Source organism: Barbus barbus, assembly GCF_936440315.1.
Source record: "Barbus barbus genome assembly, chromosome: 38".
Taxonomy (NCBI): domain Eukaryota; kingdom Metazoa; phylum Chordata; class Actinopteri; order Cypriniformes; family Cyprinidae; genus Barbus; species Barbus barbus.
In genome coordinates, this window is record NC_136716.1 from 8,770,343 (window position 1) to 8,786,625 (window position 16,283).

At 37.3% G+C, this 16,283-nt stretch overlaps 1 protein-coding gene across 1 annotated transcript in view; it reads right to left on the reverse strand.

Moving 5' to 3' along the window:
* Positions 1–5,503: 5,503 nt before the first annotated feature.
* The window catches only part of LOC306857394 (disintegrin and metalloproteinase domain-containing protein 11-like), a gene marked incomplete at both ends in the record, with an annotated part of 58,921 nt that continues 48,141 nt past the window's right edge, over positions 5,504–16,283 (reverse strand). Inside the window, 6 exons of the mRNA XM_079397317.1 lie at positions 5,504–5,552; positions 6,096–6,186; positions 6,950–7,064; positions 7,931–8,099; positions 8,597–8,716; positions 8,839–8,944. Of these exons, the coding sequence (XP_079253443.1) occupies positions 5,504–5,552; positions 6,096–6,186; positions 6,950–7,064; positions 7,931–8,099; positions 8,597–8,716; positions 8,839–8,944 (650 nt within the window). The remainder of the gene's footprint in view (positions 5,553–6,095; positions 6,187–6,949; positions 7,065–7,930; positions 8,100–8,596; positions 8,717–8,838; positions 8,945–16,283) is intronic.

Genomic DNA, 16,283 nt, shown 5'->3' on the forward strand with positions numbered 1-16,283 from the left:
ATGTTTACATATAGTCCACAAGACAAAAAAATAGCTGAAATTATTAAAATAACCACATTCAAAAGTTTGGGAACCCTTGGTTCTTACTACTGTGTGTGGTTACCTGGAGGATCTACGACTGTTTTTTTGTTTTGTGATGGTTGTTCATGAGTCCCTTGTTTGTTCTGAACAGTTAAACTGAGCACTGTTCTTCAGAAAAATCCTCCAGGTCCTGCAGAATCTTCAGTTTTCCAGCATCTTTTGCATATTTGAACCCTTTCCAGCAGTAACTGTATGATTTTGAGATCCACCTTTTCACGCTGAGGATGATTGAGGGACTCAAACACAACAATTAAAAAAGGTTCAAACATTCACTGATGCTCCTGAAGGAAACACGATGCATTAAGAGCCGGGGGTGAAAACTTTTGAACAGGATGAAGATGTCCAAATTTTTCTTATTTTGTTGAAATATCATATTTTTCCATTTAGTACTGCCCTTCTGACGCGACAGAAGATACTTGCATGTTCCCTGGAAGACAAATGAAGTACAATTTACCTTGATCTTCAAAATGTTTTCACCCCCGGCTCTTAATGCATCGTGTTTCCTTCAGGAACATCAGTGAATGTTTGAACCTTTTTTAATTGTTGTGTTTGAGTCCCTCAATCATCCTCAGCGTGAAAAGGTGGATCTCAAAATCATACAGTTACTGCTGGAAAGGGTTCAAATATGCAAAAGATGCTGGAAAACTGAAGATTCTGCAGGACCTGGAGGATTTTTCTGAAGAACAGTGCTCAGTTGAACTGTTCAGAACAAATAAGGGACTCATGAACAACCATCACAAAACAAAAAAACAGTCGTAGATCATCGAGGTAACCACACACAGTATTAAGAACCAAGGGTTCCCAAACTTTTGAATGTGGTTATTTTAATAATTTCAGTTATTTTTTGTCTTGTGGAGTATATGTAAACATCTTTTATGGAAAATATCTTACTCAGGACAGTACTAAATAAAAAATAACATGCATTTTGTATGATCTCTCTTATTTTGGTAAAATTATCCACATTTTCACAGATTCTGCAAGGGGTTCCCAAACTTTCGATCCCCACTGTATTTGCAAAGTCATTTATAGTTAGTAGAATGTCTAGTGTGGCCCATAAAAATAAAGTGTAACCAAATCATTTGAACTTGATCAAAAACATTTTTCAAAGGTTTTACATCATCTTATGATTACACAAAAAGTTAGATTTTCTCATTTTATGATGTCCAAAAGCAAAGAATACCAGAAATCACCCAGTAAATAAAGTTTTCCCCTCAAAATGCTTGCTTATTTCCTGTAAATCTAATTTGGAAATGTTGCAGTTGTTTTTATTAAAATAATAACGTAAAACCATTTCAAACGATAAAATCTTGATCCATACACGTCAGTATAAAGTCCATTTTTACATCAGGCAGCAGATCATAAAGGAAAAAAAAAAATCACTTGGTGCACCTTTATACTGTATAGTGGACAAGATTATTGTAACAAAAGTGATTGGAAATATGACTTTTACTGTTGTGGTTTTGTATGTGGTTTGTTTCACCCATTTCGACTGTTTATTAATGTCAGTACAACTTTGTTTTAATTCTTAACCTCAAAAATGTATTTGTGCTTATATCTGACTGTGTTATTTATTTCTACAGTCAAAGGGCAAAATAGCGTTGTCATATACATTATATACATATATATTTATCCTCAACTCATTCAAACGGTGTTCCACTTATGCTTAAGATTTACAAATTATATGTAATACATATTTGACTAAAATTACCTTGCCTCACTCAGCAATATGCTTTTGAAAAGTAGAACTACATTAAACGCATACAAGCAATGCCTTATTTTTTGTTATGTAAAAGTACATTCATATGGTTATGCATGTTTTTGAACTATAATAGATGATAGTAAAAGCAGCAAGATTATAGATATCAGACTAGCATGAATGTAAACATGGAATGCTAGCAGACATTCCATTGCAAAATAATACAATGTTTTGGGATTTCCACTGGGACATCCGTAAATTTTTCCTCTAAACTGTTTGAGGAAGACAAGACTGTCTGTCTATCTGCATGGGACGGAGAGTACTTGAAAAGTCTAGGCTTCTTAGTGCTAAAATTATTATACTATAGCATCAAAAAAGTGTTTAAAGTGGTCATGCATAGTGACTGTTTCGATTAATGTGGTAGCTCTATGATTAGAACCACAATTAGTAAACTGAAATTAGAAATAAAAAAGGAACTGAAAATTCTGACTTGATTTATCTACCTGAAGTGAAGTGTGTCAAGCGCCATGTTTGAATATGCAGACAGGTATCTGCATATAGCGCATGAGCCGGATTGACTATCGTCGTGATGCTTTTTTGGTCCTTTTCCGGAATTCAACAATGTAAACTTCTGAACATCTCTTCTTGTGCTCCATGAAACGGAAAGTCATACGGGTTCAAAACGGCATGAGGGTGAGTAAATTATGACTTTTTTCAGTTTCTTTGCTGGGTTTATAGGGCCAAAACCAATTATAAATAGGTAACATCAGTAAAATTTAAATCAGTTTAAAAGTACTACCATGGGATGCACTGGAGTGTTTCTAGGCAACAGGTGACAGGCAGTAACAGGAAGTCAGAAAGACAGGACAGTGTGACACTGGAGATTGGTGAGAGAGTGGAAGACATCTGTAGTCTCTTCTGTTTCCCTCAAAGTTTAAAGAACAGTGCAGAAGCACAGGAGAGCAGATCACATGCTTTATCCCCCTCCAGATCTGAAGAATAGACACAGAAAAGAGGGAAAATAAAGGAGAAGAATCAATATGTTAAATGATACAACTCACTGTGCATTGTTTGTATTCTTTATTTGCCTGTAAAATGAAGGCCAAATCAGTAACTTCTAATCAAGAAGAAATTGAATCAATTATGTCCTCTTTTGCAGTTGGAAAAAAAAAAAATGAATGGAGCCAAAAATGTAACCATTGCTCATGATTGAGGGATTAAGACATTCTTCTTTTTTTTATCCATCTTTTCAACTATAATACTTCTAACAGGGTAGAAAGTATGGGCTGAGGACACTGGAAAAACCTATCAAATTATTATAAATTAAAATTAGGTTTTTTTATTAAAGAAAGAAAAAAATGAAATAAAATGTAATATTTCTTAATAAATTTGTAAGTTGTGTTATTTCAGCATCTTTGCTTTCTTTCATTCTTTCTTAATTGTTAGTTCAATATGATCAGGAAAAAAAGTACACCGCATAAACGGAATGACTTGCAACATTAATTTAATTATTTTACATTTTTTCGTCTAATTACATATATTGTGTAAATGTATTCTAAGAATTTTAGCAACCAAAAATCAAGCATGAAGACCAGTTGTCAAACTGAAACACTGAGGGCTTAGTATTTTATAAAACCTGATGGTAAAATTACTAAAATAGATTTGAGATTACAATTCACGTATGTTAATTCATTTTGTAGAAAAATGTGTTTTAGTTGCAAGTCAAGACTTGCACTTAACTCAAATATAAAGCCATACACAGGCAAAATTTAATCATCCATCACTATGGGAGGAAGACTTGAGAATACAGTAATGATTTGTGACAAAAGTTTGTTAAGCAGCACAAATCAGAGAATGGCTAAAGACAAAATAGTTCAATGGTTAAAATGTCCATGTCTATGGACAATGATCTAAAGCACACATGGTTCACTGCTCACATAATGATGGTTTTGAAGAGATGTTGTATAGAGGAATGGTCTCAGATCTCTCATTTTATGTTCATCAACCTTAGTTACTACATACGATAGAGTAAGACTTTCATGGCAAAGGGTGGCTGCAAAATGAAAGAATGCCCTCTTTTAATTGTGGAATATAAATATTTCTGTATAAATGTTAATCATCATAAGACGACAAGTTTTTCCCCTTTTAAATTATTTTACTTAAAATAAAGGTTAGATTTTTTTAATATATTTTGAAAGATCAAAAGGATAATTTGAGATAGTATTTGCCCATATATACTTGTGTATTTGTGGAGGAGGCTGTATTAGCCTCAAAAATGTGCACATGTGCATCTGAATCTTAAAATGACAAGATATTTTATATAAAATCATACTCAATTAGTGCATATTAATAGTGTTTAACAACAACAATAGCATTATTATAAATACCAACTAAACTGGTATTTTCATACAAAATTATTTTTCTAATATTGTTGTTTTACGAACAACAACAAATGTCCATACCTCAGTTAAAGGCAGGGTAAGCGATTTCTGGAAGCCAATGTTGATACTTGAAATCACCAAAACAAACACGCCCCTACCCCAAAAGGGTCTCGCCCCTATTTTGATAGCTCCGCCTCACATATATGTAGCCTACGCAACCCAGGCAATGATTAGTTCTGTGAAACATAAGCCGCTTTTCCACCGAAATTACCTGGAACAATATGTCCCAGGAACTTTTTCCCCCCCAGACCTGTTGCTGTCTGTGTTTCCATCGCGTTCTAAAGTACTGAGAAGATTAGGCAAATAGTCTGGTGATGTAACGTTAGGTCTGCGCGCGTTTCTCAATACCAAGTACGCAAATTTCGGACTTGCATCCTCTGTAGTTCGGACTTCACGAGTTAGACTCGGGAGTGTGAACTCCCGCAGACGGAATGACACAAGTCCGGTAATTCTGCAGAGCAGCGTACTTGATAACGTCAGTCAGCTCGCCTTGGCTGCTGCAATCTTCCTCACTGTATTTACAGACGAAATATTTTAAACATTGCCTCTTTTTGTTTTCATTTAAATATATTAATAGAACAATAGAATAAAGACTAAACATTACCTGTTAGTTTTACCCAAAACGAATTATATCTTATGTTTATCCACTACAGAGACATCAGAGCCAGCAGCAAATGTCAGAAGGACTAGCCGAGGTTATGAGCGCCCGGTGATCGCGTGGAGCTCACATCTCCGAAATCAGCGAAGCACATTTTCAAATAGGCGCTGTTTTTATAAATAAACCGCAGATTTGAGTTTTAAACAACTACATTCTTGCCTGAAATACACGCGTCCAGTGTAGGCAGGCTTTAGCTGTTGCTGATCCGATATTTACACGGGTACTACTTCTTGCCTTATCGTTCCGCAGTCGTTTTCTTCTTTTTGTTTTTTATCCGCCATCTCTATCTTTCTGTGCTCGGCTGTTCACTGAACACTCTCTCCTCCACAACATGAGTAGACACACCCCTTACTGCTGATTGGCTACAAGATTGTTTTGGTACTCGGCCCCGACTCAGTTTTTGAAAAATTACATACCCTGCCTTTAAATCCAATTTAATGTGCATTCTAACTATGTAATGGAGTTTGGGAACAAATGTGATGTGTATTGATTGGTGCATTGAAATGAATTTGTAACGAAGGTAATGCAAACATTAAATAAATAAAATAAAACTCAAAACTAAATGGGCAGGCGGAGACGTGAAAACAGCTGGTGCAATGTGTGTTAGGTGGACATGGATGTATGACATCACATCATGTCTTGTTGGGCAGGGTCATACCTTCCTCTTCTGATATTTCTGTATTCAAGAAACAAAACAGAGAGAGAATAAATGGAATTAAATTATGCAAGAATAAATGTCACATTAGAAACTGTGCTGCATTTCCCATAAAAGTAAGATCAAGACATAATTTACTGCAGCCTATAAATAATAAGACAATGCAACCAAAAACTATTTTGATTTTAATTTGTTTAATGCATTCCTGTGCATGACCGTGTATTTAATCAGAGTTATCAGAGAACTACTTGTTGCATTTGACACTACACAGTTTAGAGTGGAGGAAATACTTTAAATGAGTTGCAGATGTCAAAATAAGATACTCCCTGGTCAGGCTTACTTTGTTTGTTTTCTAATCTCGTGTGTCAGAATGATTTTTTTGTTGTTGTTGTTAAGTAAAAAATGATATATAGATTATAGAAAAAAATGGGAAAAATACTTCCAGAACCAAGGCTGCTGAAAAAGCAGGAAGTCACTGTTGTGCTCTTTTACAACTGAAATAAGAAATGAAGGAGGACAATGGTACTCTAACAGCTTTTTTTGCAGTAATTGTGGATGTCTTACTTGAAGCCCCAGCCTGTTCCTCCCAATACTATAGCTGCCAGCAGTATCGCTCCCGCTATTGAGCCAATGATGATATTTGTACCACTCGGACCTGTGGACAGACAGACAGAGAACAAAAAACATGCAGTTGTTATTGGGTTTCAGTTATATTGTTGTCATATATTTTTAATCATGATTTTGTCATGTGCTTTTATTTTGAAGGTTAGTTTTAGTCTAGTCTTGTTTCTTTTCTTCCTGTTTCCTGTATTAATTCATTTTAGCTCTGACACTATGCCTGTGTCCCAATGTGCATACTATCCATCCTAAATTCTACGTGACATTAGTAATTTTCAATATTATTTAGGGCAGATAGTATGCACATTGGGACACAGGGTAACAGTGGGCTCATGCTCTCTGGAGCAGGAGGCAATGACATCTTGTGGTAACATTTGGTTTGACACTTTTAATTATTTGAGCTTCTAACCTATGACAATCTTAGAAATGACTGATTATTTTGCATATGCTTATAAGTTAGTGCTTCCTAAACGTTTTGAAATCAAGAGACTCTATTGTAGTCAATTTTTTCATGGCACCCACATAAATAAATTAAAGGTTTCCACATGAGCACACAGCATGGGACACACCAAAATCAAATACTCCAAAAATGTGACAAAAAGCCAGTTGCGGAGCCCATTGATGAGCCACTTGACCGATTTGATTTCCACACAGAATTCCTTGTTATATTTCTGAACCATAAAAGTGCTGAAGCTAACTGAAAACTGATTAAACAGGTAAACAATTCCATTCCAAACACAGGCCATGAGACGCTGGTCCAACAAAAGCTGAACACCCGTGTGACTGAATGTGTTGGGAACCTTTGTACTTCTCAGGACCATCTGGAGGCTGGGGGTCTGGAATAGGGTCATATACACTGCAGTCCTTCCCAGTGTAGTCTGCGTCACAGATACACTTCACCTCATTACTGCACGTCTGAGACAGAGAGAGAGGCAGAGAACCTTATAAGCATAAAGCTGGAAATAAATACCTTGGCTCATATACACTACAGTTTAGCAAATCTATCTGGACAGTCAAAGGTTCAGTGAGAAATACGGATGTAAGACAATTATATTAATGAGTCAACACTGTCAATTAAATCACTGCTTATTAAATTTGGAATAAGACATTTTGACAACCAACTATTTTTCACTTAAAGGGTTAGTTTACTCTTGTGAACTCACCTAGTTCACTAACTTGTCCTGGCTCTTTCAAGCTTTATAATAGCATGGGTGGGTATTTTTTGTTCAACAGTCCAAAAGTAGTCAAATAAAGCATACACATCCATATTAAAACGCGCATCACATGGCTCTGGGGGGTGAATAAGGTGAATATGGATATTTGTCTAACAAAAACACATCAATTCGCTACAGGAGGCTTTTATTCACCCCCCGGAGCCATGTGATGCGTGTTTTAATATGGATATGTATGCTTTATTTGACTACTTTATTGAACAAAAACACCCGCCCATGCCATTATAAAGCTTGAAAGAGCCCGGACAATTTTTTATATAATTCCGATTGGATTCATCTGCAAGAAGAAAGTCATATACACCTAGGATGCCTTGAGGGTGAGTAAAACATGGATGAATGTTTGGGTGAAGACAAATGATTGTATATTCATTGTTTTTGAGTATTGTTAACGTGTGCTTACAGCAAAACTAATATGAAGTATTAAAAAAATTGGCTTACTCGTGCTTTGAACAAAACAGACCAATATTTAAAAAAAGGATGAGAGAATATATCTTACATAAACCCTCGAAACAGTATATGACTGTGATTTATCAAAGAAGAACAGCTCACCCCATGATCAGAGCACACATGAGAAGAGGACGACCCGGGACAGGATGACAGGTTGAAGGTGGTGACCGGCAGACAGCGATGGTCCAGGCACATCATATTCGGACCACATGGTGTGCCATCCTCCACGTACCCGAGATCAGTGCCATCTTCTAACACTGCATGACCCCCACTGAACACAAACAAACAACAGCTCAGTTTTACACACGAATGCACACTGCAAAGTAGGGATGGTTACCTGGAGCTCCTTCCTTTAAATAGAATAAAACAGAGGGGTCTGGAGATTAATAGTGTTTATTTTCTAACACACTCTCGTGGCAGTTTGTAACCATTTCAAATGAATTTGTACAATCTCATCTGTATGTTTTTTTGCTTTTTGCCCATTGATGGTTAGATTTAGAGTTTGTTTTTTTCTATATGAATCACATTGTACAAATTCATGAGAAAGCAACTCATAAAGTAGTTGTATCCTCTCATGAGATTGGGTTATTTCTTAAACTAAAAGAACTATTTTTAAGACACTCATGGTGTGAGGTGCTGCAAAAGCAGTGACCAAATACAGCAGTCAAAGTCCTAATTTCATTTTAACAAGCATCTTGATTTCCAGTAAAAATATCTGAACATGCTTAAAATAATTAACTATACTCAATATAAAATGTATGCATTTACCGACAATCCAGGTACTTGTTCTGATGGTAGATGGTAAGACTGGTGATTTCTCCATTTAAGTCTCCATACCGTGGTTTTGATGTGATATTGGTGCATAACAAAAATCCGCACAACACATCCCTGTGAAAAAACAGAAATAACAGGGAAGACAGACAAATGGGGAAAAAAAGAACTTTCCAGCAAAGGGAGAAATAATATAACTTAAAAGGTTAAAACAGTGTTCTGTTTATTTATATACTCACTGTTTATTGCACTGAATCCAGCTGTGTGAGCTGCTGTCCTGACCGCAGTTGCCACGCTCCGTACCTTCAATGTTCAGCTTCTCATAACACATGCGATCTGCTGCATCTAGTAACACAAACAGTCAAATAAACCAAGCATTGAGCATGTGCAGTTTTAGTATTAGAATTAAATAAGAGATATGTACAAGCACTTAAACTATAGTAGACACTATACTGTATGTATGCCCTGAATGTGGTTGACAGCATTTTTTATGTCTTGAAAAGAATTTGTGACGTTTCCATTTTTCTACAAATATTACTTAAAACTTAAAATTGAATTAACTGCGGAATTAAATATGAAGTTGATGCTTCATGGATCTTTCTGTCATTGTTACACTTTCATTGTTTTTCATTTATTAAACCTTATTATACACTGGAAAAAAATATCACAGTAAATTTACAATAAAACTACCAGCTGTGGTTGCCAGAAACTGACTGTAAAAAAATGGTGACATGGGATGTATATGGGATTACGGGATAGCATATTGGTGCCTGTATATTTTACAAATAACCATATATTACATAATGTAATGTTAATATGCCAAGTCACTTGAACTTCCAAAAAATAAACTCTTTATATAAAATATAAACGTGTCAACCAGGTACAGGTTTTTCCTGTAGCATTTTTATAGTATTTTCTGTAAAAACTTTATTTCTGTAAAAACATCTTTTACAGTGAAGCATTTAATGGTCTCATTCAGGGTCAGAAATTTACCAGTGCTACTGAAACAAAACGTGATAAAAAAAATCCCTAGATATTGCAATGTGCAGAATATTTTATTCTATTGATGAGTTTAGAAGTTTAATATTACTGCTGACAAAGTTTACTGCTGTAAATATCAGGTTTGTCGTGTATTTACTGTCTCAGAGACATATTTCTTAATTATTTATTGTATTTTGATTTGATTTGACATAAAACAGCCAAAATTTATTTTAAAATAATTGATATGTTACACTTTACAGTCATGGCCAAAAATATCGGCACCCTTGGTAAATTAATCTGCATTGTTAATCCTTTTGATCTTTAATTAAAAAAAAATCACAAAAATCTAACCTTTCATTGGATAATAAGAATTTAAAAATGGGGGGAAATATCATTATGAAATAAATCTTTTTTTTTTTTTTTTCAAATACACGTTGTACACAATTATTGGCACCCCTAGAAATTCTTATGAGTAAAATATCTCTGAAGTATATTCCCATTCATATTCACAATTTTGAGCACTCCACGGTGATTATGAACATGAAATTATCCAGCCATGGCTTCCTGTTTCACAGAAATATAAATAGGAGGGAAAACAAAGCCCAAATTCCCTTAATCATCCATCACAATGAGAAAAACCAAATAATATATTTCTAATGTGCAGCAAAAGATAATTGAGCTTCACAAATGAGTGAAGTGGCTTTAAGAAAAGAGCTAGAGCAGTGAAAATTCCCATTTCCACCATCAGGGAAATAATTAAGAATTTCTAATCAACATAAAATGTTACGAAACTGCCTGGAAGTGTGTGTCTATATCGTCCTAATGCATGGTGAGAAGGAGAGTTTGAGTGGCTAAAGACTCTCCAAGGACCACAGCTGGAGAATTGCAGAAAATAGTTGAGCCTCGGGGTCAGAAAACCTTAAAACAAAATTGTGAAACAGCACCTACATCAACATGTTGTTTGGGAGGGTTTCAAAAATTCTCCTAGCTCATCCAAAAACAAACTCCAGTACATTCAGTTATCAGACACGTCTGGAACTTCAAATGGGACTGGCTTCTATGGTCAGATAAAACTAAAAAATTAGCTTTTTAGCAGCAAACATTCAAGATGGGTTTGGTGAACACAGGGATAAAAAGTACCCCATGTGTACAATGAAATACACTGCTGTATTTTTGATGTTGTGGGCCTATATTTCTGCTGGAGGTCCTGGACATCTTGTTTAGATACATGGCATCACTGATTCGATCAAATACCAACAGATAAAAAATGCAATAAGTGACTGACTCGGTTAGAAATTATATAATGGGTCATGTTTGGATCTTCCAACCGGACAATAATCCAAACAGAAATCTCAAAAACAACACAAAAATGGGTCACTGAGTACAAAACCAAGCTTCTGCTACAGGTGCATCTAAAAAAAATATATATATGGTGAAAAAGTTATTTTTCTTGGTAACTTATTTCAAAAAGTGAAACTTTCATATTCATTACATGTAAAGTAAAACATTTCAAACGTTTTTTTGCTTTAATTTTTATGATTAGACCTTACTGCTCACGAAAATCAAAAACCCAGTATCTCAAAATATTCTAATATTTACTTTTGAGTTTCAATAAATGACCATCCTTACAGTATAAATTCTGGGTATCTCTTGTTCTTTGAAACCACAATAATGGGGAACACTGCTGACTTGGCAGTGGTCCAGAAGAGGATCATTGACACCCTCCACAAAGAGGGTAAGTGACAGGGGGTCATTACTGAAAGGTGTAGCGGTTCACAGAGTGCTGTATCAAAGCATATTAAATGCAAAGTTGACTGGAAGGAAAAATTTTTGTAGGAAAAGGTGCACAAGCAACAGGGATGACCACAAGCTTGAGAATACTGTCAAGCAAAGCTGATTTAAACACTTGGAAGAGCTTCACAAGGAGTGAAATGAAGCTCGAGTCAGTGCATCAAGAGTTACCACACTCAGACGTCTTCAGTAAAAGGGCTACCAAGTCACTTCTGAAACAGAAACAATGTCAGAAGCATCTTACCTGGGCTAAACAACCTGTTACCTAAACATCTTACCTTTGACAATAACAACAAGGAGACAGCCACCAAGATCACACTCTCAGGAGACCATCAGACCCTCATATTCACCTCCATAGATGTCTGCACAGCATTGAGCCAGATCAATGCATGCAAGGCTGCTGGCCCCGACGGCATTCCTGGACATGTGCTCAGGATATGTGCAGAGCAGCTCGCAGGGGTCTTCACAGACATTTTCAACCTGTCCCTCACCCAAGCAACTGTGCCAACATGCTTTAAGTCCACATCCATTGTGCCAGTGCCGAAACACTCCTCCCCAACGTGCCTGAATGACTACCGCCCCGTAGCACTCACACCCATTGTTATGAAGTGCTTTGAGCGACTGGTCCTGGCACACCTCAAGAACTGCCTCCCACCCACACTAGACCCACACCAATTTGCCTACCTTAGCAATAGGAGCACTGAGGATGCAGTATGCACAGTACTGCACTCGGTACTCACACACCTGGATAACAACAACACATATGTACGGATGTTGTTTGTTGATTTCAGCTCAGCATTCAACACCGTCATTCCCTCCAAGTTGACCACTAAACTTGGAGACTTGGGTGTTAACACCTCCCTCTGCAGCTGGATTATGGACTTTCTGACCAACAGACTTCAGCATGTTAGGTCAGGCCACACCTGCTCCACCACCATTACACTCAACACCGGCGTACCACAGGGCTGTGGGCTGAGCCCATTTCTCTACTCCCTCTGCACCCATGACTGCAGGCCTGTGCATGAATCCAACTCCATCTTCAAGTTTGCTGATGACACCACAGTGATTGGCCTCATCAGAGACAACGATGAGACTGTCTACAGGGAGGAGGTACAGCACCTGGCTGCATGGTGCGCTGACAATAGCCTGCTCCTCAACACCAGTAAGACAAAAGAGCTTATTGTGGACTTCAGGAAGAAGAAAAGTGGCACGCATGACCCCATCCACATTAACGGGATGGTTGTTGAACGTGTCTCCAGCTTCAAGTTCCTGGGAACCCACATCTCGGAGGACCTGACCTGGACCACCAACACATCCAGCCTAGTCAAGAAGGCTCACCAACGCCTATTCTTCCTTAGGACACTGAAGAAGAACCACTTGTCTCCAGCCATCCTGGTGAACTTCTGATTCAAAGTGTGTGATTGAAAGCATCCTGACCAACTTTATCACAGTCTGGTATGGGAACTGCTCAGTTGCTGACCGCAAGGCACTGCAGTGGGTGGTGAAAACCGCCCAACGCATCACAGGGACACCAATTCCTGCCATTGAAGACGTCCAGAGAAAATGCTGTTTACGTCGAGCTCACTGCATTCTTAAGGACTCCTCTCACCCTGACCATAGACTGTTTAACTTACTGCCCTCTGGGAGGCGCTTCAGGAGCCTCCGAACAAAGACCAGCAGACTCAGGAACAGCTTTTTCCCTACAGCTGTCTCCCTACTGAACTCTGCCCGATGATACCCCCTCACGCACCACTACAAACTCTCCACCCCTCCACATCACTAAATAGGTAAAAAAAAAAAAAAAAAATCCATCTACACACTGAGTACCATAATAATAATAATAATAATTCATTACATTTATATAGCGCTTTTCTGCTTTTCTAAGCACTCAAAGCGCTCTACATTGTGAGGGGTGGTGTCTCCTCGTCCACCACCAGTGTGCAGCATCCACCTGGATGATGCGACGGCAGCCATAGTGCGCCAGAACGCCCACCACACACCATCTTACTGGTGGAGAGGAGACAGAGTGATGACGCCAATCAGTGTAAGGGGATGATTAGGAGGCCATGATGGTCAGAGCCCAATGGGAAATTTGGCCAGGATGCCGAGGTCACACCTCTACTCTTTTCGAAAGACATCCTGGGATTTTTTGATGACCACAGAGAGTCAGGACCTCGGTTTAACGTCTCATCCGAAAGACGGTGCTTTTTGACAGTATAGTGTCCCCGTCACTATACTGGGGCGTTAGGACCCACACAGACCGCAGGGTGAGCACCCCCTGCTGGCCTCACTAACACCTCTTCCAACAGCAACCTAGTTTTCCCAGGAGGTCTCCCATCCAGGTACTGACCAGGCTCAACCCTGCTTAGCTTCAGTGGGCAACCAGTCTTGGGCTACAGGGTGATATGGCTGTGGACAATATGGCTGTGGACTATGTACTGGAAATTTTTATTTTCTATGCACTTTCGCTGTTCATTGCACTAGTGTTTATATATCTTAATGTATAGCTTATTCATATCAATTTGTAATTATGTTCATAGTTTTTGCTCAATGTACATACATTTACTGCATAATCCATCTGTATAGTATGTTCATATCACCCATCTGTATATCATACTGATCGTATTTAAAATTTGTAAATTATGTCCATAGTACTGCCTTATCTGTATATTTCTGTACATATATAACATGTAGGCACTGTATATCCTGTACCTCTGCTTATTGCACTTCTGGTTAGATTCTAACTGCATTTCGTTGCCCTGTACCTTACATGTGCAATGACAATAAAGTTGAATCTAATCTAATCTAATCTAAAGAGAAAAAGAACTGGACTGTTGCTCAGTGGTCCAAAGTCTTCTTTTCAGACAAAAGTAAATTTTGCATTTCATTTGGTAATCAAGATCTGGAGTCTGGAGGAAGACTGGAGAGGCACAGAATCAAAGCTGCTTGAAGTCCAGTGTGAAGTTTCTGAAGTCAGAGATGATTTGGGGTGCTGTGACGGCTGGTGTTGGTCCATTGTGTTTTATCAAGTCCAAAGTCAATGCAGCCCTCTACCAGGAGATTTTGGAGCACTTTATGCTTCCATCTGTTGACAACCTTTATGGAGATGCTGATTTCCTTTTCCAGAAGGACTTTAGCACCTGGCCACAGTGCCAAAACCACTTCCAAGTGGTTTGCTGACCATGATATTACTGTGCTTGATTGGCCAGCTAACATGCCTGACCTGAATCCCATATGGAATCTATGGGATATTTTCAAGAGAAAGATGAGAATCAGTTGATCCAACAATACAGATGAACTGAAGTCTGAGTAGTGCCTCAGCAGTGCCACAGGCTGATCGCTTCTATGCCACACCTCACTGATGCTGGAATTTGAGTATCGAGTGCAGAAATGAACATACTTTAAAGAACTTGAACTTTTCTGTTTTGCAAATCCTTTTTTTGATTGATCTTAGGAAATATTCTAATATTGTGAGATACTGGATTTTTGACTTTCATGAGCTGTAAGGTCTAATCATCAAAATTAAAGCAAAAATCTTTTACTTTACATATAATGAATCTAGAAAATATGAAAGTTTCACTTTTTGAAATAAGTTACTAAAAAAAAAAAAAACTTTTTCACGATATTCTAATTTTTTGAGATGCACCTGTATGGCCATTCCAGTCCTCTGACCTGAACCCAATAGAAAATGAGTGGGGTGAACTGAAGAGAAGAAGTACCAACATGGAGCTGGGAATCTAAAGGGTCTGGAGTGATTCTGGATGAAGGAATGCTCTAACCTCATCAGGCATTATAGGAGAAAATTTTGAGCTGTTAAACTGGCAAATGGAGGTTTCAAAAAGTATTGTATAAAAGGGTGCCGATAATTGTGGCCAATGTGTATTAGAGAAAAACATTTATTTCTTAATGATATTTCTCCCCATTTTAAATTCTTATTATCTAATGAAAGGTTAGATTTTCGTGAATTTTTTAAATAAAAGGTCAAAAGGATTAACAATGCAGATTAATTTTCACAGCCTTCTTTGATAATATTTACCAAGGGTGCTGATATTTTTGGCCATGACTGTATATGTACTAATATGAAGAGTTCACATGCAAAAGCCTCTAAGTGCAGTCTGAAATTTTTATCTAAAATGAGCATTTTTCTCACGCTCCTATTTTTAGGTTCAGTAATTTCACTTTAATGGCAATGAATAGGTCATTTTCTATGCAATTAAAGTGAAGTAACTGAACATAAATGTAGGAGCCTGATAAAAATGCTAATTTTAAAAGAAAATTTCAGATGGCACTTGGAGGCTTTTGCATCTGAACTTTTCATCTGTGTAACGTTACTTTCATGAAACACTTTCCCTGACAAATACAGAATATTTTTTCTTTGCCATTCTGGTTGAAATCAGTAGTAAAAGCTAATGGAGATGTTGGTGAGTATAATGGCTATTTCTACAGAGTGTGACCATCCTTAGAGCTTATCAGTGACGGAAGTTTTTTTTTTACAGATTTATGTTTTAAAAACATGTTTCTTTTAAAATAACATTGATACTAACTAACAACTATGGAATAACAATGAAAAATACATTTATAGCAAAAATGTATCTAGGTTACACTTAATTATATGGTTCCATATTTATGAGTTGTTAGCAGACATTTTTAAAACAATAAAAATAATTTTGAAAATGATTCAGTGTACCAATTTAAAATCAATATGTAATCACAGCCATCATTTGATGTCATGCAGACCAATATCTGAATAGGAGCAAGTAATCTAAGCAAATTCATCTGATAAATTCAGACAGCACTAATATCCTGTCTGACGCAGGTTATCAATATTAGCACAGTTATTAGCATCAATATTAGCATCAATATTAGCATTCCAGTTGCTGCTCCTCGTCTGTGCCTCTATCATCACTCTTTT